The sequence below is a fragment of the Maylandia zebra genome, linkage group LG13, assembly GCF_041146795.1.
Source record: "Maylandia zebra isolate NMK-2024a linkage group LG13, Mzebra_GT3a, whole genome shotgun sequence".
NCBI lineage: Eukaryota > Metazoa > Chordata > Actinopteri > Cichliformes > Cichlidae > Maylandia > Maylandia zebra.
The window spans coordinates 25,898,793-25,922,482 of record NC_135179.1 but is presented as its reverse complement, the minus strand read 5'-3'; the positions used below and the strand labels follow the sequence as shown (position 1 = coordinate 25,922,482).

Sequence of the window (23,690 nt, the reverse complement as noted above, 5' to 3'; positions counted from 1 at the left end):
TACCAACAGCACTGCCCAGTGTTGTAGTATCAGGAGGGAGGCACAGTGTTGAGGGAAGAGGTGTGTTTGCTGTCTGTGGCAGGCTGTTTGATATGGGGATGGGAAAGGATCATGCTTTGATCTGAAATCTTGGACAGAGTAACACAGACTGGACTATGCTGTAACAGCATGTTTGTCAGGCTGGTGTAGTTTATTTTATTTCATTTGTTTTAATGTACCGGTGTATATCTTATGAATAAAGTTTTTTTGACAAGTTAAGTTTCTTTTCCTTTAGTATTTTAATGCTCAACTGTTTTACTCTTTTTAGTCACTTTTATTGACTTTTATCGAGTCAGGTTACCTTCTATTTACAGATTGTTTTCCTTTTATTATCGAAAGGGAAATTAAAATGTGTTTTTTTCCAAACACATCCTTGCTCCAGTCTCTGTCCTTGGGCTAGGTTGCATTGCCTTCCCTTGTGGAATCAAAACAAAAACTAATAACTTAGAAACAAGATTTCCCCGGCTCTTTAAAACCTAGGTGGCAATATCATTAATAAAGCAAGTGGAAAGTTACCACTTAGCCTTGGCCCCACAGAGCAAAAGAGCACAAACTTCACCACAGATACAGAATTTGCAAGATGAAGAAAACACGATTCCAGTCAGCAAAAGCACTGTAATGGCCATCAAGTAGTATTACTGACATCAGACTATGTGTAGAAGTCTCTAAACATGAAAGCGTATAGATGACTAGAGATTTTAGAGGAGCTGCAACATGTCAGTGGGAATATTCAAGTCTGGAGCTGTTTGCCTTTTCCTGGAGTTGGACACCTGCACCAAATGGATTCCTCTCTTGCCAGAGACAAGTGCTCTTTCATTTCTGTAGAGACAGGAGACGCCATCTGCATCTTTGCAAAGAAAATTTCATAGTGCAGAAAAAAGAAAGAATCCCAACTGAAACAGAAAATACTTTCCAAGCACCATGTGAAGACCAAAGAAGGTCAAAGAGTACAGACAGTCATGGACTTTCATCTGACGTCAAAAGTATAAGCTCCACAGCTTTAATATTAAATACTGTATATACTGTACCCTGTAGGTGTGTATGTGTCTGTTATTTCTCAGTCTCAAAACCCACCTAGAAATGTGTACTATATTAAACGCCTCTTTAAAATGCATGTTACGTCTCAATCTCAGAGGACTAATGTCTATATCAGTGCAGTTTTGTGTGTGTTTGATAACAGGTCAGACAATCGAAACCTTTATCTAACAGGGTATACGAGTTCTGTCAGTCATGCCAGTGTATATTCCTCACTGAAGCCGTCACATTTCATTCTGTTTACAGTCCACTCACTCCCCACAGCCAGATATCAGGATTCCAAGGCAAACCACATGCTGCAGCACGAGGCCAACACCAGCTATACTTATTGGGTATTAGACGGCCCTGCAATCTCCGTTTCATGAACAACTGGTCTATAAACACTATTGATTTTCACACTGTGGTTTTTGGCACATGTTTCTAGTGGATTGTGGGCGTTCATCACAGCGATGACTAGTAATGAATAATAATGCAGACTTATGAGGAGACAGTCAGAGATGCTTTTGTTTTTTTGTTTCCTCATCTGATTAAAGCAGTGGCTGCAGGTGCTAAATGGTGGGACCCTGAGATCATGAGGTGGAGCAGCTACAAAGCTACTTCAAGCTATGTGAAACTACATAACAATGATAGACATGGAGGAAATAAATAATGCAACATATGATAAAAAAAATATCCTAAACTCAATTCTTAAATTGCATTATTTTGTATGGAGTCATGCCATTATTATTGACATCTGTAATTTCAATACAATATGAAAAGCAATACACCTTAACCTCCTCTGATAACAACAATCCAATTAGAACTGGCATTTCTACAATATGCTTCAATTTGTTACAGATCAAAGAAGTTTAGCGTAATATGAAACTTTAAATCTTAATTCTGAAGGTAATTTTATCTGGCCCAAACAATGATATGGACTAACCACACTACTGTTCTCTCCCTAAACCACTGTGCTGTCAGTAATTTGGTTAACTGTGGCCCAGTATAGTAGATGAGAAGGTAACTGCGTTTTTCATTTGTGTTTTTCAGTTTCAGGCACTGCCTTGCTTGGGTCACATTAAATTCTTACTCGTACGGGAAAGTCTCAAGAGAGTACCGGGTCACGTGGGCTAAACAAACACTTCAAGATTTCATCCCCAATAAAGCAAGCCCTGTAAAAGTTACTAGTACAAGCCAGGTTTTATTGTAATCTGTTTGGAGCCATGTTAAGTTTCTCTCCAGGAATAAATCCCCACTCTGTGAGTAATTTATCACGTTCCCAGCTGTGTAAACACCACACAGCGGTTCACTTAGAAACTCACCAGGATGCGCAGCAGCGATGTACCAGGTGGTGTGTTTTCAGGGAGGCTGATGTTGTAGAGGGGTCTGCTGAAGATGGGGCGGTTATCATTCTCATTGATTAGTTCAATAAAGATGCGGGCAAATCCCACATGATCCGACATGGATTCATTTGCATAAAGCTGAGAGAGAGAGAGCAAGGAACAGAAGCAATGAATACACACAGACACATGAATGTTTCCTCAGATATAAAGAATGATTAAAGGAAAAAACAACAGATTATTATGCATGGAGGCTGTTGGTTGCATTCTAAAAAGTGTAATCTGAATTTGCTACTGAAATAATTTATTTAAGATTTACAGTGTGCTACTCTGATTCTATAAACAACTCGGGGTTAAACTGAGGTGACAAAATAGCAATTTCACTGTTCAAACAACTCGGTGCTGTTTAGAAAGAGATATTGCTCCAGTCTAACTGTGCCTTGTGTCCAAACAAATCAAAACACTTTTCAAGAAACATAATGAAGTTACATTCGGATTTTCTTTTTCACAGCTCTGGCTTGGTCCACAGTTCATTTCCATTGATTATAAATCTTTAAGCTACTTTAGGCTTTTTAATAGATATTATCAAAAAAACCAACAGCTATGCTTTGTTGGGGTGATGCAGGTTTCTCAGGTAAATCTACAGGGCACAACTACTCAAACTAAGTTGAAAAACTTACTGAAAAACTGAAGCTGCGAATCTGTTCGTAGTCCAGCGGCATGGCAACCCTCATCCTGATGTCGGCACGCCCTTGCACCGCTGTGGGGGAGATGGTGAAGTATTCTGAATTGTTTCCTGTCAGAAACACTTGGAACATGCTGTGCACCCCCTGCCATAGGAAGGATAAGAGAGAGGATAGAATAAGAGCAAGAAAATTGTGTTTTTAAAAGATGGAGCACAGTCAGGTGGCAATATATACTGAGTCTAATCACATTTAATTATAGGGGGAAAAAACATGTCTATCTATCTCGACAGGATAGATAGACAGCATACATATTTTTCACGCATTTATGGCTGTTGTACCTAGAATGATGTATATCAAAAGCCTGCACATAGTCTAGTAGTGTTAGGTAATAACATGTACTAACAACAGTGTAATAACTGTATGATATTCATGTGTTTTCATTTAAATATTTCTCTGTCTTTGCTGGTAAAATGATAAAATTGCAGCTATACTAAAGATTAATGTATCGCTGATGACAGGACACGAGATACTTGTAATTTATACCTGTACAAATGCATGAATGATGTGGAAGGGTTATTCTCTTTTTCTGACAACGCTGTATTTTATTCTGTTGTATATAGTATCTTATTCTTCTTATCTTATCGTATTCCAGTGTTTTTCTTAATTTTTGCTACTGTAACTTTGCACTGTCCACTTTCTGCTGTAACACAACAAATTTCCCATGGGTGGGACTAATAAAGGTTTTCTTATCTTATCTTATTTTATTTTATTCCAAACTTTTCTTTCAATATGTCACATGTTTGTGTTCGTACTTTAAAATAATAGATTATTAGAGTTTTATATTTTCTAATTAGTTTTTTTTCTGGTTATTATGATCATATATCATATATAAATCTACATAGCCAAATACAAACACAGCCTCAACAGAGTCACTTTGATATGAACATATTTCATATTTCTGGTATTTTATTAGTTAGTTTTCTGAGCACACAATATTATTTCAGTTAGTTCATTTATTTTCTTGAAAGTCCCCCCACCTAGTTTTAATTTTGAGTTGTATTTAATTAACAATAATAAATGATCTTCAAAACCAGGATCAGCATGTAGGCAGCAGCTTTTTTATTGTCAGTCTTGAGCAGGATGTTTCTTTTCTGAGAACAACTGTGAAATATGTTGAACGCTCATAATGAAGCAGTTATAAAAAGGCACACCAAACAATGCACCAGTGAAGAAAATGTTAAATCGAGACGGAACAAGCCAACTCGAAAATTCCTTCAGGATGCATTTGGCGTGGAGGAGTGCACTTTGTACAAAAAGAACAAAGTGACAAGCCAGAATATTAATAACAGTAACACTGAAAGGTCCAACTGTGATCAGACATAAGAATCAAATCATAGCCCATACCACAGATTCATCACTTCTCCGTCTGTAAAACTTGGGTCACAGTTTAAGTGATACACAGAATTTATTCCCCATTTATTTCCCACAGAGCTCTAAGAGTAAGTCAGACTGCATGAATACCTAGCCAGAGAAGAAAACCATATGCTTTGCGCACATTGTGTGTTTTATGAGAGAGGAAAAGGGGTTGACGTGATCCCTGGTGACAACCATGACTATCTACCTCAATCCAGCTACATTCGTTTGTGTTTGCTTTCTAGCTCACTGCAGCGTAAGTTGCCAGCACAATGTTTATGATTATGTAGATTATGTGAACATGAAGACTGATTTAGAAATACTATGTTTTGTGTCATTGCAGTTATGTGTAATGAAAAAGTATATATATGAAATTTGGAATAATGGAGGGAAAAAAAACCCCAACTCATCTTTTCCTTCTCCACTTCTTTTTCCTCAGATAAATCCCCACGTGCAGATGCATTATGGGTAAATATAAACCAGTGACATCACATCTCTGAAATACCTGTGGCTTTCTTGAGCGGGAGAAAAAACCCCATCTCTAGGTCCTTCCTGTCTTGATGTATAAAGCTTCAGGGCAGCCAATCATGTAGCCATTGTGGCAGACAGAGGAAGACGGGTGGCGTGGTCAATTGGCATTATGCTGCCAGTTGAAATAGCCCCCTTGTTTTTGTTTTCGTCTGTGGGAGAACCATTGTGGCTGATGACTCCTATTTAAAAGACCATCCAATATGCAGGGATGTCACCTCAAACTGCCCATAAACGTAATTGCCCGTCCATTTGCTTCTGCCTTTAGAAGCCCCCAATAAAAGCATCCTGTCAGATGCAACTGCCACAAAGTTTAGTGACAAGCTCCAGCAGCAAAAAGTTTTTAAAGATGCTAGCCAAGTAGAAGAGGATATGAAGGCAGCGACAGGCAGAGAGGTAACTACCACTTGTGTCATAGTCTAAGAAAAGAAATGTCTGCCTATAATCCCTTACACATGGAAGGAGTGAGATTACAGAGCAGGTGTAGTGGAGTGTGAATGAGTTTGTGTGTATCGGCAATGACATGCAGGTTTAAAAGATCAAAAAAGCAATAAAAAACTGCAAGACAAAAAACACCTCGTGGGCTTTACTCCTTGCAATTGATGTACTCGTGGCTCTATCACAGCAGAGTAACAATGCAAGACTGGTAGAGTTTAAAATGCCCCGGAATACGTTTTCTGCATTTTCTCTTTATATTTTTTCCATGTGACACTTTGCTTTTTAAGCTCTTTTTGATGTCTTTTGTTTTGTTGCATGATGATGACTTAACAGTGAGCTGGGGCTGCTAATGCGCCGATTCTGGTAAGTGCTTTCGAATGCAGCATCTACGGCGAATCTAGTAAATTAAAACCGTCTCGGAGCCATTCCCCCATTTGCAATAAGCAATCTTAGCCCAGATATGTTAGGTGCCTGGAAGCCTCCCCTGAGCGAACGCTGATATTGGTGGTGGTAAAATGTTGGTTGCTAACCTACAGAGAGACCTCTTATCTCATGCCAAGGTGTCTGGGTCGTCACCCCACCTGCGTGCAGCAACACGCTTGCAGTGCTCTCTTCTCTGCTTGCTGCTGGAACACAGGCAGAAGCAAACACGCCATCCCTAGAATGGATAAACAGACCTGCTGCTAAATATTCCTGCTATCTCTCCTTTCAAGTGCTGTATTCCTCTCCTGACTGTTTTCTTCCTGCTCCACCAATTACTACGACTTATGATTTTGCTCCTCTCCTCTCCCCTCCGCAAGTCTGTTTCTCTTTATTCTCTACCTTCTTTTCTATCCACTTGACTCACAGTTATCTGTCAAATTCCACCCTGGCGGCTGCTGCGCCTGAATCAATCAGAGTTGACTAGTTTTCAGCTTATCTGCACCCTAGGTGATTGATTTTCCTCGTTAGGTATAATTTGATGCTCTATCCCATCTCTTCCAGAGCAAATTAAATTGTAGTCGAGTCCAATGCGCTGGTGTGAGCGAGCGTGTGCATATGTGAGCGAGGGAGAGAGAAAACGAGTGAGACAGAGCAAGCCTAAAATGTTTGACTTCTGTGTATATTTTGGTGTCTGAGTGTATGTGACTGCGTGTCACCACAGTAGGCTGATAGATACAGTAAATGGGAAGTGGCGGGCAAACCAAAGGAGGCTGTAGCACACTCCTGCTGACAATCCACACAATCCACATGACATAGTGAAATATAGTTTCACAGAGTGGCTGATGTCCTTTTTTGGCTGTGCATTTATAAACAAGATAACAAGATAGATTAAAATGTATCTTGTTAGCTTGTTAGTGCCGATCTATTCCAACTGAAAGTAAAAAGTCTGAAATCTGATAAAAACAAACTTTGAACTATCAATTCTGCGTGTTCCAATCAGGTTTATTTATTGCACTAATCACATTCTCTTCATACTGAATATTGGATCTGCTTGTATGATGCAGGAATGCAAAAATACATCTAACATTTTGTCACATCCTGATTTACTCTTGTTCTCTTTTACACTAGCATACTGTACTGTACAATAGAACTATGTAGCAAAATTAAAGGTCTAAGGCAGACAGAATATTAGAATGTGGTAAAGACAGCATCTTTTATCTGATATAATCTTTAAAAGCATGCCAGGATTGAACTAATCAGTATCCCACATGCAAAGACAACTTACAAAAGATCAATGATAATATTTTAGTATGTCTGTATCTTACCAAACAAGAAATATACTGTCACATTTACCTATTTTCCTCAGTTATGGCACTGATGAATGCCTAAAGACATGCTTTGTCTTTGTTGCATGATTTCATGATTTTATCCAGTTAGACATTTCATGTTTCCCCAAAATTAAATTAAAAGATTTCTAACAAAACAAACAACAGATTTCGTCTATCTTTGCTTATTTTCTATAAATTTTTAGCTTGAAGATGTCACACTGTGTCCATTATTCAAATTATTGCAGTTCAGTAATGATATGAATAGATAAATACTCACTTGTAGCATTTTGATTAATTACCACATTTCTGACAAAAGCCCCACCAGGTTTACAAGAAATGGTCGATTGATCATAATCCACCCAGGGCTATCACCACAGGTGGGTAAGCCATCAGCATTACTAAAGGGGGAAATTTCACCGGCTAACTGGCCACCCCTAGATGAGCCTGGCTCACAGCCCTGAGGATTGCTAGATGAGGACTTGGGGCAAAAAAGTGTGTTGAATATTTGCAGTTATTCATCAGAAATTGTTTACTACTCCTTTTTGGACATAATTTTGAAAGGTCACTGAAGTTGTCACTGGAAATACTTTAATGTTTGATTGTGTTATTGTCTGCCTATTTTGTGCACCAGGACTTTTGACGTGTAAAGTTTTGCCAGCACTGATCTAAGAAGTCTTCAGTTGTGGGCAAAAACTGGTTTTGTAACCGCTAAATTCAATCACTGACATGAGAATATTTGCAACAGATGCCATGAAAGTCACTTCAGATGTTCCGGACATATTGCATTCATTCCTGAGTCTGATCAAATGTTCTTGTGTAATTAAAAGAAAGGTGTTGATGAGAATAGAGAAGCCAAAAACGTAATGCCTCCCACTACAGCTGTTGTCAGCACAGGGGCATACAAATGTTGTGAATAGTGGAAACCATTAAGATGTGATCTACCCACCTCGTCCTTATCTTCTGCCTGGATGAAGAGGGGCAGGGCAAAGCCCACCTGTGCCAGTTCGGTGATGCGGACCCGATATTCAGAACTGTTGAACTTCGGGGCGTTGTCATTCTTGTCAATTAACAGGATGGTGAAGGTGGTCACCACAGTTGCCCTAGATGGACTGCGGTCATCATTCAGCTCGGTGGCCTAACAGGAAGCCAGAGCAGGAAATGTTCATCAGAGAGAGAAAGAGAGAGGGACACAGAAAAAAGAGAGAGAGAGACATAGCGAGAGTGAGAGAGAGCGATCCATTTGATTGGACTGAAAATGTCATTCTGGATGGAGACGGTCAGCACGCAATCTCACTCGGTATTTACAGCTGTTCATTTATTGGATCAAAAGGTAGACAGACGGCCTAAAAGCAATCACAGAAATAGGCTCAAAGTGAGGCCAAGAGAAGGCCAGCACATGTACATCCACACATACACACTCATACGCATGAACACACAATGAGATTTAGGTGAAAGAAGTCCAATTGAGGAGACACAATTACACACACTCTGTTTTTGCCTGCCTCAGTTATTGAAGATGGCTGCCCTCTGAAATGAAAAAAATAGGAGGGAATGATAGAAAGGGGCAACCACTGTCTTTTATTGACGAACGAGTGTCACAGGCAATAGGAGGAGAAGCAGAAACAACATGCTAGTCTGGATAATCAGATAGTTTAGCCTCTTTCGTAACAGTGCTCCAGAATAATTTGACCTCCACCTCCACGTGCTCAGTGCTATCTAAGCTGCCTGAAGTTGAGAAATTAGTTGTATTACTACGGCACACTCCAATCAATAGCAGCACCGGCTAAGAAAGCACAAGAAGAGGAGAGAAAATTTAGAGAGGAGGGAGAAAAATCCATATCTTATAAATAAATTTTTGGGTGACATTTTTTTCTTTTCCAGCCTTTTTGCTCATTCTACTTTTCTGGTTAGTAATTATTGATTTCAATTAAAAAGACAAGCCTGAGCCTGGAATATGTTTGCCAGAATCTCTTTTTGTATTAAACCTCAGAGCCAAATGTATCTCAATGGTCTCTCGTATAAAAATGTCACGCGACCTGCTTTTTATTACCAATAATTGCAGCCAAATCAGTAAATGCACAAACGCCAGAGAGGCCATTTCTCTTAAGGTGTGGCAGATTTGACTTGTCAAGCTATCAAGATCACGAATGGAATATTGTAACTACACAGAAAAATGAGGCCTTTGTTCACAAATCTTTCTGCTTTCAGCAGGACTTGGAAATCCATTTCACGCGCCCTCACACCCTGTGGGAACCACTCGGTGTACAATGGTGGAGGAGAAGAAATAATGACAACAAAAGTGGAGGACTGGACAAGGTGGCAAGGCTCCGGGTTGGGAGGTGGGGGGACAAGGGGGGGGCGAGAGGGAAGGAGTGACATGCTAAAAAGCCAAGCGAGACAGACTTGGCTCATGGAGGGATAGAGGGATTCAGAGATCACACCTACTTCAAACAAGAGAAAAGGGGAAAAAATGGAGGAACAAAGGAGGCCTCAGCATTAAGGAGGACTCTAAATCCTCTTCCTCTTTCTTGTTCTCTGCTCCCCTTGTTCTAATATCTGCTCATTCAGCACGAGCCTCTGGAGGGGACATTATCACAGAATCGCAAGCATGAATATGGCCACTAATGAGCCCAATAAAAGCACTTGAGTTTGTCAGAGTCTCATTTGTGCAGAAGCATATTGACAAAGCATCTAAAGATATACTGCACGCACATCATACATATCTAGTTCTAACTGATTTCCTGCATAAGCGACAGACTGTATATCCAGTCTAAGAGATCTGTTTAGTTGGTCTTTGGAGACTATATAGAACACACTTTCATATCAAAGTTCTCTCTTAATCCAGCGGTGAAGCAGCCTTTCAGTCTCTTCTCTAGCCTACGACAGTCCCTCCACACAATAACTCCCCCCACATTCGGCAGCTCACCCTGACAGTCAGAGAGAATCCTGCTGAGTAGAGGGGGTTTTCTCTGTCCAGCTGCCCATTCACTGTCAGGGATCCACTGATGTAGTCCAGGGCAAAAACACTGTTTGTGTTTCCTAGATGGAGTGAGAGAGAGAGGGAGAGAGGGAGACCAAAGAAAGTCAGAGAGAGAAACAAAACCTGCATAGTTGATAATTCAACATGTCTCCTGGGATACAACAAGAATCCTTTGGAAGGGAAGGTGGTGGATGAGCCATGTGCAAGTCTCTATTTCATGTAATATGGATACTGCATTCACTGTGCTGTCTTTTATCTCTGTACCTCCCTTAGGCTGGCTGACCTCCTCCAACCTGTCCACAAGCTGCTTCTCCTAAACCCGCTTTATTTCTGTCACACTCCCCTTCCCTTTTTCACTTATTTATTGAGTTCATCTGTAATTTATGTAGTGATAATGCTGTCAGTAACTGACTGCAAGCATAGTTACACATCCCGGGAACTACAAGCATCGTGGCTGATATCGGAAAGATCTTTTTTTATTATCACTGTTAGTGTCACGGAGACTTTTTTAAAAATTAAATAAATGGGCTACTGTTTTGTTTGTCTGTGAATTCTCATATGCAGGCATAAAACCATTTGTGCGTGCACCATGGGTCTCCTGTATCATTTGTGCTGCTGATTGGCAGTTAAGTCGCGATAAAAGCATCAAAGACGACGCATGCTAGTAAGAAAGGATGGGATGTAGGACATCAAATGTTTTTAAGTTTGAATTTAAAACAATCTTTACTTAGAAACTAAAACCCACAGATGAACTTCAAGAACATATTTGGATGTATAATTTGGTATTAATAGAATCTTATAATTCTTATAAGAATTTCTTAAACTGTAACATAATATGCTTACAATACAGATTGACTGCAGTCACCCCTTTTTGCATGGGTTGATAAATTGCATTAACTTTGTCATACTCCATGCACTCCTTCAGAGAGGAGCATTTCAAATTATGAACGCTGCACTGTTCTCATTAACAAGTTCAAGTGTGCCTGGTGTTATCCATTCACTTCAATTAAACAGGTTAAAATATTAGACCGAGGCCCACTTGAGTCCTCTTCTAATATTTTCTTATTCCCTCTATTCCTTTTCAAATTACCGTCCTTCTCGTTAACTTTCACACCTCTCTCACACTTTTCTGTGACACTTTCTCTTTCTGTCTCTCTCTCCCTCTCTCTCTCCGACACCCTGCTAATTACACCCAGCAGATGGAGAGCACAAACAAAAGTACACCCAATGGCCCTCACCTCTTCACTTTTAATGTTCTCTTGCTCCAGCCCCGCACTGCCTGGTATCTCCCTCTCTCAGATCAGATGCTCAAGTCTCACTCAGAGAAGCTAATGCCTTTACACTTTCAGTGTGATCCTTGGCGCCGATGATGTGTTATATGAGACGTGAATAGCCCTTTTGAAATCTCTGGTAAGTAGCACTTTATAAATGTGAATGTTATTACAGCAATCTGTTCAGCTGAAGGCAAACAATGGAGGAGACAAGACTAAATGAGATCAATGAATGAATGGGAAACATACCTAGGACTAATTCAATTACGCCGTGTTAACATGGAGCACTTTAACACTTTTAACAGCGGCCACCACAGCAGGTCATCTGTGATGTCGCACACTGCAGGTTAAACAGGTTAATGTGAGGGAATGATCAAAAATCGAATAATGCTGAACAGATAAAATATAATCCAGCCGCAACCAAATCAAAAACATCTGACAAAAATGAGTACTACACATCAGCACACCATTATGCTGCGTGCCAGGGTGGTCAAAAATAAGGCCCAGGGCACTAGAATTGGCCTGGAAAAGACTAGCACACTGGACAGCTTTAGAAAATATAAAGGACGGCATCGCTTTTCAATTTTTACCTGTAGTTTCAGAGGTTTTACAGCTTTTCCTGCTAATAAAGACGTTTCCATACAACAGTAAAATAATAGATACAGTAAAGTTTTTTTTTACTATTGACTATAGAAATTTATGGAGTTTTTATTGATTTGTTTTTACAATGGCTCCAGTTAAAAAAAAAGTTAAATTGTGAATTAAGAAAAATTTTCATTTTGAATTATATTACACAATTTAGGTCGTAGAATTTAAGTCATGCTGACAGATTTGTTTCATTTTTTTGGGACACATTTATTTATTGGTTTTAACAAGTTTTACATAATGCACCATAGGTTTCTTTCCTTTACTACAGCAGTATTTTTCATAATGTAGAAAAACTAAGTCGCACTGTTGAAATTGCACTTCTTTTTCTTATACTGAGATATCTGAGACATCTAATGTGTATTTTAACGTGCTTATACTGAGATAGGAGAGTTTGACTAGTCTGGTCCATTTGAGATTAATGTAAGCTGTATGTGGCATTCGATGTAAAACGACTCGACATCCCAGCTCTAGTTTAAGGCACGTACACTACTAATGTCCCTGTTAGCCCGCTTTGGGGAAATTTTTAAAATTTCATTTTAACATTTCCCCATCAGTGAACTGCGTGTACCAAATTCATGCATGTAAGAATTCAGTCAACAACTGGCCTGCATTAAATGACCTGTATTCAAAAATTAAATTTGAACATGCTAGCATCATAGACAGGTCACATTTAACTAAAACTTGTTATTGAAATCTTAAGCACCACAACATTTAACATGTATCGCTTTCAGTATGGCACAACTCTGAACGAGAGACACTCACACGATTGGACTGTGCATGCCTCCTGTGTCAAATTTAATGCTATGTTTGTTATTTGCAATAGCATTAAGACATTAAAGCATTTGTTTAGGATGCTCTTTTGCTATTTCCATGCAGAAAACTGATCGTTCAGTCTGCACCTGTGTGGATGGTCGGAAGCACCTGCTGCAGTACGCACACTTAGAGGGACTCTTTTGGTGGCAATGACAGCGAGAGCTAAACATTTACAGGTGTGGTTACACTTCACCATAGTTGATACTGAAGCCTTTTGCACATATGGCAGGGTGTTTTGTGGCACACATCAGTGTTGTGTCTGAAGGAGAGGGCCTAGAGAAAAATAAAAAATGAGCTCTTGAATTTATTTGGTTTCAAGGCTAACATTACTCCAGTTTTGGCAGATTACAAACAAATGTATACTGGATTTACTTTAAGGTCTATTCAGTAAAAATGAAACAGATCTGTCTGAAATACTATTTGAAGTTCTGGCCAGAAATTTGTTGTAGCTAATCCCCCGGTTTTGTCCTAATAATATAAATCAGTCATAGTTTTTGTAGCTTACCAACTATTACTTCTTTTACTTTACTTTATTCTTCTTTTTACATTTTGAGACATGATTGCTTTTCATTAGCTTTTGCATGATTAAACTAACTTCCTTTAACTATATGACATGATAAATGCTATTTTCCCTTTTTCTGAAATCCTACATTCACAAGTAAGAACACTGTGAACCTTGACCTACACTTTGAGCGGGATTAAGAAACATTCTCTTTCAGATAGGTTAGAGTAATAGCTGAGGTCTAGACTTCAGAGAAACATGTTGAGGTAAGTCTATAGTATACAACGACTAGGGGTCAACAGATTAACCCATGCCTGCGTTCCCCACTCCCCAGTCGGCACTCTATTATTGCCCTATATCTAGTCTGGAATGGAAGGGAGGGAAACTACAGAAGAATGAACATTGAGGAGAGGAGCCAAGCTAGCAAAGAGAGCAAAGCTTTGGGGTAATTGGCCTGGACTGAGGCCAAAAGGTGGAGAGTAGGATGTAGAAGGCACAGAAACTACTGCTGATCATATCCAGCCTACATAATGAATTTAGTTATGTAACTGATGACAAGTGGCATCTATCTATCTATCTATCTGTCTGTCTGTCTGTCTGTCTGTCTGTCTGTCTGTCGAAATATAAAGATGCTGACAAGGATTAAAACCATCATAAAACCTATCCTTCAGCTTCGAGACTACCTTATTGATGAACTGCACAATGACTAGTGAGCCAATAAGCCAGTAAGTCTGATGTTTTCCAAGCTGTTGGCTAACATTAGACTTAGTGGCTTATTTGCCTTAAGTCAAATATAATACTTAAAACCCCCCAAATTTTTTAGAGGCAATCGCTATGATTAAAACAAACCAAAGAAACACAAGACCATCAGTATGAAACAGCCCCTCATGGTCAGCATTAATAATTCCTATGGTCACCAAAATGATTCCCAACATTAATTTGACCAACAATCATTTTGGGCCATTTGCTAAAACGGCAGATGCTCTTATTTTTCTTTGGCCGACAGTCCTAATAGGTCTGTGAAGGTTCTCAGTCATCCAGGTCATCGTAGTCAAAGGAGCTTGCAAAGAAAAGCGTCTGGACTTCTTTAAGTTGCTTGAAGACGTTTCACCTCTCATCCGAGAAGCTTCTTCAGTTCTAAGGTCAAATGGTGGAGAGTCCCTGATATAAACCTAGTGGGAGTAACCCCCCACAGAGGGACAAAAGGACCCCCTGATGATCCTCTAATCGCCTGAGCCAAGGTGTGAAACTGGGTGTGGGTCCCAATAGGCCAGAGTTTCGGGTGTGTTCATTGTGAAACCTGGCCCCACCTTATCATGCGAATTCCTGAGGTCAGATGGCCCAGGATGTGAGTGGGTGTTAAGGCGTCTGGGAAGGGATCTCAAAACTGGATTATAGATGGCAGAGAGTTGGTGTCGTATAACCCCGCCTCTGTTCAAAGATGGCCGCTCACAGTGGACATAGATGGCTTCTTTCACTCCTCTTTCAAACCATCTGTCCTCTCTGTCCAAAATGTGAACGTTGGCATCCTCGAAAGAGTGTCCTTTATCCTTAAGATGCAGATGGACTGCTGAGTCTTGTCCTGTGGAGGTGGCTCTTCTGTGTTGTGCCATGCGCTTGTGAAGTGGCTGTTTGGTCTCTCCAATGTAGAGGTCTGGGCATTCCTTGCTGCACTGTACAGCATACACCACATTGTTAAGTCTGTATTTTGGCGTTTTTTCTTTCGGGTGAACCAGTTTTTGTCTGAGCGTGTTGCTGGGTCTGAAATGCACCGGGATGTCATGCTTGGAGAAAACTCTCCTGAGTTTCTCTGATACACCGGCTACATAGGGGATGACAATGTTGTTGCGTCTGTCCTTCTTATCCTCCCTCGCTGGTGTCTGGTCTTCTTTTCTGTGCCTCTTTGCTGACTTTAAGAACGCCCATTTAGGGCGTTTAGGGCGCCCAGACACCAGCGAGGGAGGATAAGAAGGACAGACGCAACAACATTGTCATCCCCTATGTAGCCGGTGTATCAGAGAAACTCAGGAGAGTTTTCTCCAAGCATGACATCCCGGTGCATTTCAGACCCAGCAACACGCTCAGACAAAAACTGGTTCACCCGAAAGACAAAACGCCAAAACACAAACTTAACAATGTGGTGTATGCTGTACAGTGCAGCGAGGAATGCTCAGACCTCTACATTGGAGAGACCAAACAGCCACTTCACAAGCGCATGGCACAACACAGAAGAGCCACCTCCACAGGACAAGACTCAGCAGTCCATCTGCATCTTAAGGATAAAGGACACTCTTTCGAGGATGCCAACGTTCACATTTTGGACAGAGAGGACAGATGGTTTGAAAGAGGAGTGAAAGAAGCCATCTATGTCCACTGTGAGCGACCATCTTTGAACAGAGGCGGGGGTTTACGACACCAACTCTCTGCCATCTATAATCCAGTTTTGAGATCCCTTCCCAGACGCCTTAACGCCCACTCACATCCTGGGCCATCTGACCTCAGGAATTCGCATGATAAGGTGGGGCCAGGTTTCACAATGAACACACCCGAAACTCTGGCCTATTGGGACCCACACCCAGTTTCACACCTTGGCTCAGGCGATTAGAGGATCATCAGGGGGTCCTTTTGTCCCTCTGTGGGGGGTTACTCCCACTAGGTTTATATCTGGGACTCTCCACCATTTGACCTTAGAACTGAAGAAGCTTCTCGGATGAGAGGTGAAACATCTTCAAGCAACTTAAAGAAGTCCAGACGCTTTTCTTTGCAAGCTCCTTTGAGTCCTAATAGGTGTGGAACACTGAAAATGACCACTATCGGAAGCAGGAAGACAATGAAACACAGGATCAATAACACAGAATATTGCAAAAAGGCCACATGTAATCAATGTAATAATCCTGCAGTAACCGCTAGACCCAAGTATCTTGTTAGGAGAAGTGTAGTAGTGTGTTGTTGTAAGAGTGTGCATGGGGGGGAAAAAACACAAAAAAACTGCCACTTTGTGTTACGCACTAGTGACACTAAGCTGACACAACATTCATTGCAACATTTCTTTTTGCCTGATGGGAGAGGCAGGCAAGTTGATGTTGACAACAATTGTTAGAGGTGGTGGGAGGGTAACGCGCATCAGGGACTTAGACCCACTCAGTGTGGGCATCTTGCCTCTAAATTGCTTTGTCAGCTTCAGTGGCCTGACTAGAATGCCAATCTTCTCCAACAGCCGCCCCTTGCCCGGACGACTGGGTGCTCACCTGGCCGAGCGGCTATCGTGCATACACAAACACGCGCATCTACAAAAAGCTCTAGAGTGCCGTGCTGTAATGTACATTTGCGAGATAACAGCAGGCTGCTGGTTGTACTCTCTGCATGCATCCGTTAAGAGGCTTTGACTCATTGCTTCAGGTTCCATTGAAGGGGCCTTCCACCTAGGCACCGCTGTGTTGAGCTTGACCAGAGAGACAGACTGAAATTACACAGGGTGACTCAGAGGTGCCACTGAGAAAGAAAATATAATCATAATCTAATTGCTGATGCAAAGTGTTCTCCAGTGCTCTGCTAGGACACAGTGATTAGACCCCCAACGGATGAAAATTGCTGTTCAAAGATACACACGCACCCAAATTATACACAAATAGCAATAAACTCTTTATTTGAATTTTGAAATTCAAATTTGTTACTTCAATTTGTGTTTTGTGTGTGTTAATATTTTGCTGTTTCAATTTCAAACTCCTAAGAAGAAATTCAAAGATTTGTGTACGTGTGTGTCAGAGTGCATCTAGTGTTAACCAGGAGAGTTTGACTCTGTGATGTGAGACTCCAGGGGATTAGCCATGCTCTCACATTACCAACAGTACTGGACTGGAAAATGAGAAAGCATGGCATGATTTTGTCTAGAGTGGGCCTGCACACTCAAATTCATCCACTCACGCACACACCTCGAGAAATGCCCACAGGCACTGAGACACACACAAACTCACACAAGCAGCTCTTATTTTCTGGGAATTTATAATGTGCTCAACAGCTTCAATGGCCAATGCTACAATTACAAAATAAAAGAAATCCAAATAATTTGCCACTTTTGAAGAATCTCGGCATTACCAAAGAATAGGTGGAAAACACGAGTGTAGATCTCATATTATGTATTGACAAACACATTTACACCCTTGCATCATTAACAATGGAGTGAAGGCTTATTTCCTGAGAACAGTTTTGTTATTGAAATTCACTCCCTCACAAACAGCAAAGGAGCGAGTGTAGACACAGGGGGGAAAACATGCTAGTGATTCTGGGCGACTTCCGTGTTCTAAGTTGCAAAAGTGGAAAACTTACACGTGTAGTTATTATGGGAGGATTGCCCTGGAAGCAGAAGATATAAAGGATCTGGTCTGATGAGTTCAACTGGGTGTGCGACGTGTGGATAACAATGACTTTCTCCAAAACTCGAGCTTTTGAGGACAGCCGAAACAGGACTTCTCCGAGTGTAATCGCCATGACTAAGCTAGTGACAACTGTTTTTTCTAGTTGGTGACAACACCATGGGGGCGCTGGAACATTCTAGTAATGTGATATGGCAAGCAGCCAGTGCTTAGAGGCTCGGGGCTAAGATTTTGTGTACTTTGCTAAATGTACACAAATTAGTGTCACTTTTAAGGATTACGCCTACAGGCATTCATATTAATGATGAGGTTTTAGTTATTGTCTTCAAACTACACTCGCTTCAAAATCTAAATGAACAGCTTCTCACTTACACTGATTTGCTTATGCACGTGCTCATCCGTGCATTCACACAAACCCTTTAGTGTATGACAGCTACTAGTGCATATGCATGTGCTCCTGTGTGTCTGCGATGTGAAGTGATAATGCCATTGGCAGACAAGCTGCATTTCATGAATACTAAATGAATTAGTTTCATCAAAAGTTTTTTTCTTCAGAAAAGATTCAAGGACAAGTATTGTCTGAGAATGTGTGGCAGATGAAACCGACTTCTGTTTGTAACCACAGATCACTCAGGTTGACACAGCTAGTAAGATGCACGTAAGCGGTCTTTGTGCTTTGACCCTTCCTGCCACCTGAAGCCCTAAAGCCTAACTTATGCTGTAACCTGATGTGCAGCTCCAGAGACGTGGGTCCCCTTCATTGCCAGCAACCTGTGTAAATGCTGTTAATGGTGTTGGCCATTTGCTAGGCTACGTTGCATGCTCTGCACAGGTTCTACAGATGTATAAATTAAGCTTTACTTTCATGTACATACAACCCACTTTGATTTTAAGTGGGCATCTCATTTCTGTCAGTATATTCAGCAGCATGTCTCACTTTTTGTACATAATAAAACATACTGCTGTAGAAAATAAAATAAATCTGTCAGCATGACTTAAATGATAAGTAATAAATGTGAACTTATGGAAAAAGTACTGAAAGCTCATTGCCCAGACAGCTGTAATTATAAATAAGATTTTTTTTTTTTGTATTTTGCAAAAAATGTCCTTTTTCTGGACGCATTGTAAAAAAAAACCAAACAATAAAATCTCATAAAGTTCTATAGTTGATAGTGAAAAAACAAGAACTTTTCTGTCATTTGATTCTTTATCTATTATTTCAATGCAGTATGAATGGGAATGGGGAAGGTATTTATTAGTAGGAAAACTTAGTAAAATATAGTTAAAAGTCTAAAATATATGCCCTCCTTCACATTTTCCAAAGCTCTCAAATGAGCCAGACCAGAGTCTCTGCTAGGCCAATTCTGACCCCCGGGCCTTTTGTTTGACACCCCTGCTCTAAACATTTAGACAAATGCTGCTTTTCCAGTAACGAGTGGGCGGATTGCTGAACAACAGTGGAATTTTTTTCCATAGCAGTACTTATTGACTTGATTTTACAACAGGCACTTGCAGCCACTTATCTTTGAATGTGCTTAGTGAATCCAATGAGATGTTAGCCTTTTGCGCCTCTACCAAAAGAACTAGTCAAATTTGCTTGTTCTGTGACATTGCACATGATCCCACACCCATCGACGTGACATGATCAGGCCAAGCTTTTGGCTCTTCTACCTGCAGCTGAACATTTTCTCATAGCTTAGTTTTTTATTGACTTATGTGTGAAAAGTGAAATTAACAGCTAAGTAAGAACAACAACAAACAAAAGAAAGAGGAAGAGAAGTACAGTTTACCTCTACCCTGCTGGCCAACAACAATACTGTTGGTTTGGTAACGTTACAAATAATTGAAGACACAGTCATCCCATGACCATTGTTGGAAGTGTGTGGGTGGAATGGGAGAGTGTCCAACTGCAGTTTGGATAGGGCATAAATCCTACTTTATTACATATTTATTAGGAACAAACAGCATTAAAACATTCTGTGCGCTTCCTCCAATGACTTTAGCTCAAGATGCCACTGACCTAACCTAACCTCAGACCAACACAATTCTCATCCTGGTCACAGATAAATGTATCCACGATCTACAATCTTCAGGTCTCATGAAAAATAATTAGGCTTACAGCTATTGATTCCTGGATTTGGTCTGTCAGCCCAAGACGTCACAGTCTCTTTTCAACTGAGTATTGAACTGGCAGTGTGGTCTTATCGCTAGTGTGTGTATTTGAAGTGTATTTGTAGCAGCGTGTTTGCGAAAAATCTTGTCGGTGTCTCTCAGTGAGACTAGGCTAGACTGATTTACCCTATTATCTGATTTTTTGCAGCGTGCTAGACAACACAAAGTCAGTTTTTGCACAGAGTACAAAACAGCAGCGGGTTAGAAGACAGCAGAAGAGGAAATTGGATTTGACATTGGGAAATGCTGTTGTTCACAAGCCAATAGCTTAGAATATCACTTCTTAAGGCCAGTGGTGTCCTCTTTATCCAAAGGGTAAATGAACAGAACAGCAATTGATAAACCTCCAGTGTATGCTGGAAATATAACAAAAGCAAAATAGACCTTTTATTACAATTAAAATACAGACCAATAACTGAGATCAATAGTGGAAAAGAATTTGAACAGCTGTGCAGTTTTTGTGCTCTTTCACGATGCATTGCTCTGCTAGCAGGGGCTGATGCCTTTGAGGAGGGTTGTTGCCATGCGGGGTGTCCTTGTTCTTCCACCACATCCAGTTGGCTAGCACATGTCAGAATAACATCCACAAAGATGTGAGCATCATGTCCTCACAACGCAGCAGATTTTGCATCATAAGGAGATGATCAGTATTATTGACTTCACATTTTAGTTGCTGTAAAGCTGAGGCTGATCACACCATAACAAAGTGAGGCCTGGACTTGGCTGTGATTGCATTTGATTGCTGCACTCTACTAGACTTCACTAGTCCTGGGATTGTGTCACAATCAGCATCCCGCAGACTATCTGCCTTCCCTGAGAGATTACATAGCACCGGGCTGTGGTGAGCCTCAGAGCGTCTAATTGAAAACCAGGAGAAATTCCCGTGATGCGACAGTGACAATAAGAGCTCCCTATAGAATAACAGGTATTAGGCTTGTCCATATTACAACATGTCTGCTGATACAAGTTAGGCAGTAGTCGCATGGAATCAGAGCATCAGGGTGTAGCAGTACTGAGAGATAAAGATATGTGGGGAAAGACAGACAACGGGAAATAATCGCCTTTACAACTTATCAGTGTGTCCAGGCAGGAAATGGCATGGCCGTACCTGTGACACCGCTTTGCTGAGGGCAGGCTAGAGGATGCCCCCCTAATACTAAGTGCAGTGGACAGTGGACACCTGTTCTGTCTCTGTGTCCATAGGCAAATGTGTACGTGCAATATGTGGTCTTGCTCTTCAGGTTCCTGACAGACTTCAAAATACCCAGTGATGATATTGTAAATTTGTACTACTTTAGCTGCAAATTAAATAACATCTTTGCTGCAGTTTCCCAGCACGAAGACGCTACAATGAGAAAGGAAGAATGGTCTAAAAGGAAAGAAAAGTGTAGCGATGGAAGGAGCTTAGAGTGGGATTAGTTGTGCTTGCATGTGACAAAAGCGATAGAACCAAGCACACAAAGATAAACAAGAGGCTGATATGAAAGGCTTGGGGGATGTCCTTTCGTTCTGTGAGACGCAAGGCTGACTTTTATTCTGCTTATTCTTACACTATTATTACAGCGCAGAGGAGAGGCTACAGAAACTTTACACAAGCTTAACTCTTATCCTAACGGACAGCAGTATTTTTGGGGCAAGACTGCTTGCCTCAAGTCCTCTATAATAGAAATCACAGAAAGCAAGACAGAAAGTTCTTTTTAGCAGGTAAAATATGTTCAGTAGGTCAATATTGGGTATTTTTTATATTTCTTAAGATGAATACTGTGCTTTAATATCTGTCTGTAAGTGTGAAGTAGGTGATCTGTCCGAGCATATATGTGTGCAGATAGACATGAGCATGTAGCGAGTAGACATTGTGCTAAAATGAGTCCATCTGGGCTTTAGAGTGATAGTTCCTCAGGTTATTGGGGGTGTCATTGAGACTGACTAGTGTTGTCTGTGTTTCCCCCCTGTCGTCCTCAGGGATGGGTTTGAGCAGATGATGGCTGATGTTTTGGGATTGTTTATTGCTTGAGTTGCTGTCCAAAAGCTATGATGTAATGCTATAGATGTGAATAATGTAATACAATGCTATGGCAGAAGCTCATTGGTGCAGAAGCTCATCAGTCAGAAACACCCCGGGTTTGTGTACTCTTTGATCTTTACCTTTCTTTTTAGTCGCAATTTATTTATGTGCTTAGTTTCTTCTTTAGCTCTGCTGTAGCTTGATAGCATAGCTGAGCATCATCTCAGTGATGACAGAGGTGCAAAGCTGTTATGATCTTATCTTTTAGAGGGATTAATCTGACAAATCTTTCCAAAGATCTAACAACTTGAGTCAAAGTTGAGATGCTAGTGTTAGAGGAGAACTGTCATGGGAACATGTAATCTGATATTCCTGAGAGGAACAGGAGTCACAGCAAGCGGTGAAACAAGACTAAGCACGCAGATATTTGATTCCAAAGACATCTGGGTGCCAAGTATCCATCCAACCATCCATCCTGAGGTCAAATGTTTTCATACAGAAACACCTGAAGCACAAGCTACCCCAAGGAGGAGGAGCCACAGATCTACTCCCTAGTCTCCTGAATGACTGAGCTTCTCTTTCTTCTTCTTTTTCTTTAAAAAAAGGTTTTTAATGTGTATTTAAATTTTATTACATGGCAGATGTGTGACTGAATAAGTAGGAAGAAGGACCACTAAGAGTAATCAATAAGGATCTGCTGCACAGCTTTCCCAAATAAAAAGCCTTGCAAAAATGACAAATACAATAATCGCAAAAAGGCATGCTGGACTGATTTTATTTCAATTCAGCATGCCTCTCAGCACTAAGGAGCATGCTAACATGATTACTACAACGTGAATTAAGTATTGTCTTTTAATCTTGTTTGCAGGCACATTGCATGGTCAATGCTGCTTTTAAGCTGCTTTTAAGCTGTTTTGATGATTATACTGCATGCCCAATTTAAGATATGCAGGAATCAACATCATTAAGTAATAAATGCACGAAATAAAAAGTAACTTGTATATTTGGAGCGACTTTAGTACCACTGACAATGATGAGCATTAAGTAATTTACCGACCATCAACTCAGAAGAAAGATTGTGTTTTAGCCACACTTAAAAAAACCAAAACTCTGTCAGGAGTATACATGAATATGTTTGTTTGTTTAAGGCAACAGCCACTATAGGTGTGCGATAAAACCTTTCTTTCTCATTTCCAGTAATTGAGGAATTGTTGGAGCATTTTGGGTCAGAAAACCCCCCACAGATGTTTAGAGCAGGAAAAATCCAGTGGATAGTTCAGCAGTGGGCTATTGCTAAAGTGATATATAATGAGAGCAGTGAGTCAGAGGTCCAATAAGAGGGCTAAGTCTCACCCTGTGGACCGGGGATTTACCATCAGAACCGCTACCCTGAATCTCCTTCATCATAACAAAAAAATAACAACTGCAACACTGCGGGCAGAGCGCTGCTGTGATTCTATCTCATGTACACATCAAATCCCAGATACACTCCTCTGATTGGAGGAGGGAGAGGAAATCCTCATCTTGAGTACCACAATCATTAGCGTGAATCACAGCTGCAATTAAAACCTCGTTTATCTTAATTACTGAACTAATGAGACGAGTCCCGCAGGAGTGAGCCGCAGTCTCAGAGGACACTCGGGGTGAGGAGCGGGAAGGCAAGAGAGGAGTCATGCAGAGTCACACTTAAGTCTGCAAACAAGCACGCCCTCGCACC

The 23,690-nt window shown here is 40.7% G+C and overlaps 1 protein-coding gene across 1 annotated transcript in view; it reads right to left on the bottom strand.

Annotated features, from left to right (window-relative positions):
- cdh23 (cadherin-related 23) overlaps window positions 1-23,690 on the bottom strand; it is a 193,578-nt gene that overhangs the window by 78,146 nt on the left and 91,742 nt on the right. The window contains exons 10-13 of the mRNA XM_076891868.1: window positions 10,136-10,248; window positions 8,156-8,344; window positions 3,074-3,223; window positions 2,376-2,534 (exon numbers count right to left, since the gene is read on the bottom strand). Coding sequence (XP_076747983.1) covers window positions 2,376-2,534; window positions 3,074-3,223; window positions 8,156-8,344; window positions 10,136-10,248 — 611 coding nt within the window. The remainder of the gene's footprint in view (window positions 1-2,375; window positions 2,535-3,073; window positions 3,224-8,155; window positions 8,345-10,135; window positions 10,249-23,690) is intronic.